The sequence below is a fragment of the Lactuca virosa genome, chromosome 6, assembly GCF_052849685.1.
Source record: "Lactuca virosa cultivar CGN04683 chromosome 6, Lactuca_virosa_CGN04683_v6, whole genome shotgun sequence".
In the NCBI taxonomy this organism is placed as follows: domain Eukaryota; kingdom Viridiplantae; phylum Streptophyta; class Magnoliopsida; order Asterales; family Asteraceae; genus Lactuca; species Lactuca virosa.
Genome location: NC_136431.1, coordinates 91,664,165 through 91,666,381, shown reverse-complemented (window position 1 = coordinate 91,666,381; position 2,217 = coordinate 91,664,165). Strand labels below are relative to the sequence as shown.

The window sequence follows — 2,217 nt, the reverse complement described above, 5'->3', positions numbered from 1 at the left end:
TTTTCAAATTAAAAAATTGCTAACACTAAATCATCTTATAATTTTTATAGCATATAGTACAAGATGCGAAATAAGAGTCTTTCTGAAAATAAATTTTTGAAAAGGCTTATGATTCCCTCTCGTGGGATTACCTTCTTGAAATTATGTGCATTATTGGATTCGGTCATAAGTGGTGTGGATGGGTTATGGAATTGCTTACATCCGCTAGAGCTTCAGTGTTGGTTAACGGTTCTCCTAGGCAATAATTCCATATTCGAAGGGGTTAAGACAAGGAGATCCTCTTTCTCCTTTTCTTTTTATCTTGGCTATGGAAGGGCTTCATGTTTCTCTTAAAAGGGCTTGGATGGTGGATGTTTTTAGAGTCATCTCTATTGGTGATGTTGAGATTTCGTATCTCCTTTATGCGGATGATGTTATTGTGCTTTCCCCTTGGAGTCTTGATAATGCTTCCCAACTTATTCGTATTTTTCTATGTTTTTTTCTGGCTTCGGGTCTCAAAATCAATTTGCTTAAAAGTAAATTGATTGGGGTAGGGATTCCCTCTTCGATGGTTACAGATGAGGCTAGATCCGTGGGGTGTGGGGCGGAATTCCTTCCTTTTGTCCATCTTGGAGTGCCGGTGGGTGATAATATGGGTCGGGTGAAGGCTTGGTCAACCATTATTGATAGATTTCGTGGTAAAACTGTGGTGTGGAAAGCCAAATATCTTTCTTTTGGGGGTCGGTTTACTTTGATCCATTTTGTTCTTGGCTCTGTGGGAAGTTACCTTATGTCTGTGTTGCCTACTCCTGTTACCATTCTTCACATGTTGGAAGTTATGAGAGCTAATTTCTTTTGGGGCCTAATTTAGTGGAACATCCCAAAAATACAGTCTAAAAATTTCATTTTTAATTCAATAGTAAAGCCATAGTTATCAAAAATCATATAAAAATCATAAACAGTGTATCTCAAAATATCATAACAATTGTCAAATATATCAGAGTATAAACATCCCAGGCTGAACAAATGGTGTGTGTACTGCAATCATCACGGGCTCTTCCCCTTGCTACCGGAAGTACCTGAAACCAAAACTGAAAACTTTAAGCACGAAGGTAAGTGAGTCTCCCCAAAGTACCACATACCATACACATAACATGCAACTAGGAGATACGGGCCCCGCCCACACTCCGCTAACTGGGAGATACGGGCGTCGCCCACACTCAGCTACTACGAGATACGGGCCCCGTCCAAACTCGGCTACTATGAGATACAGACCCCGCCTACACTCAACTACTATGAGATACGGGCCTCGCCCACACTCAGCTACTAAACATACATACAAGTATCACACAGACAACTAGTATAACTAAGTCTATCAATCAGACATATATCTATAATCAAACTAAGCTATGAGATACGGGCCCCGCCCACACTTGGCTGACTGGGAGATACGGGCCTCGCCCACACTCAGCTACTAACATATCATACTGTGGGTCGGCCTTGGTGCCGTAGACCCGTTCCTACTGAAGGAAACTCACCTCGCAAGGCTGACTGCTGAAAAATCGAGTGAGAATTCTTTGACTGCTGCTCCGTCGACTCCCCGACTATCAATTTCATAACAATACTTAATCAAAATATGATAATCCTTTTTAGGGTAAAATGACCATTTTACCCCTGGTCAAAGTCAATGCTTGAGTCAAAGTCAACCTTCTGGTTGACCCAACTTGTCGAGTTGCTCCATCAAGTCGTTGAGTCCTAGATCCTGAAATCGCGATCTAACTCGTCGAGTTTCCCCCTGACTCGTCGAGTTTCCAGGCTACTCACAGTCACGATCTACCAATTTAACTTGTCGAGTCCCTTCACCAACTCGTCGAGTTCTACCTTAAGTTAAAACGGGACAAACCAAATCAACTCGTCGATCCCCTCTATGGACTCACCGATTTCCCCTGTCTGATTGAGCCATCTCAATGGATTAAGCTCCTACCCTCCAGATCCAAGCTCCACACTTCATCTACACAATGGGAGTACACTTTTAAGGGTAAAGTTTCTAACTTTACCCGCTCTTAGTCCTTCTTAATGGGTTTAGCTCAAACCCTAACTCTCTAGAACATAGATCTAGGTCCACAAGCCATAATACCCTAAACCAAGGCACACTATACTAGATCTAGGCTCTGAACATCAGTTGGACACGTAAAGTTCCTAGCTTTCCTTCCATGCATGGCCTCTTAGGGCTAAAAA

At 42.4% G+C, this 2,217-nt stretch overlaps 1 protein-coding gene across 1 annotated transcript; it reads left to right on the top strand.

The window, feature by feature from the left end:
* Positions 1 to 307: 307 nt before the first annotated feature.
* LOC145121743 (uncharacterized) lies at positions 308 to 850 on the top strand. The gene has a single exon (XM_079057445.1). It carries the CDS (start codon positions 308 to 310, stop codon positions 848 to 850), a length of 543 nt encoding a protein of 180 aa, XP_078913571.1.
* The last annotated feature ends 1,367 nt before the right edge of the window (positions 851 to 2,217 follow it).

Excerpts from the sequence above, each read along its gene's own strand:
- LOC145121743 (XM_079057445.1), top strand. The coding sequence starts at position 308 with ATGGAAGGGCTTCATGTTTCTCTTAAAAGGGCTTGGATGGTGGATGTT.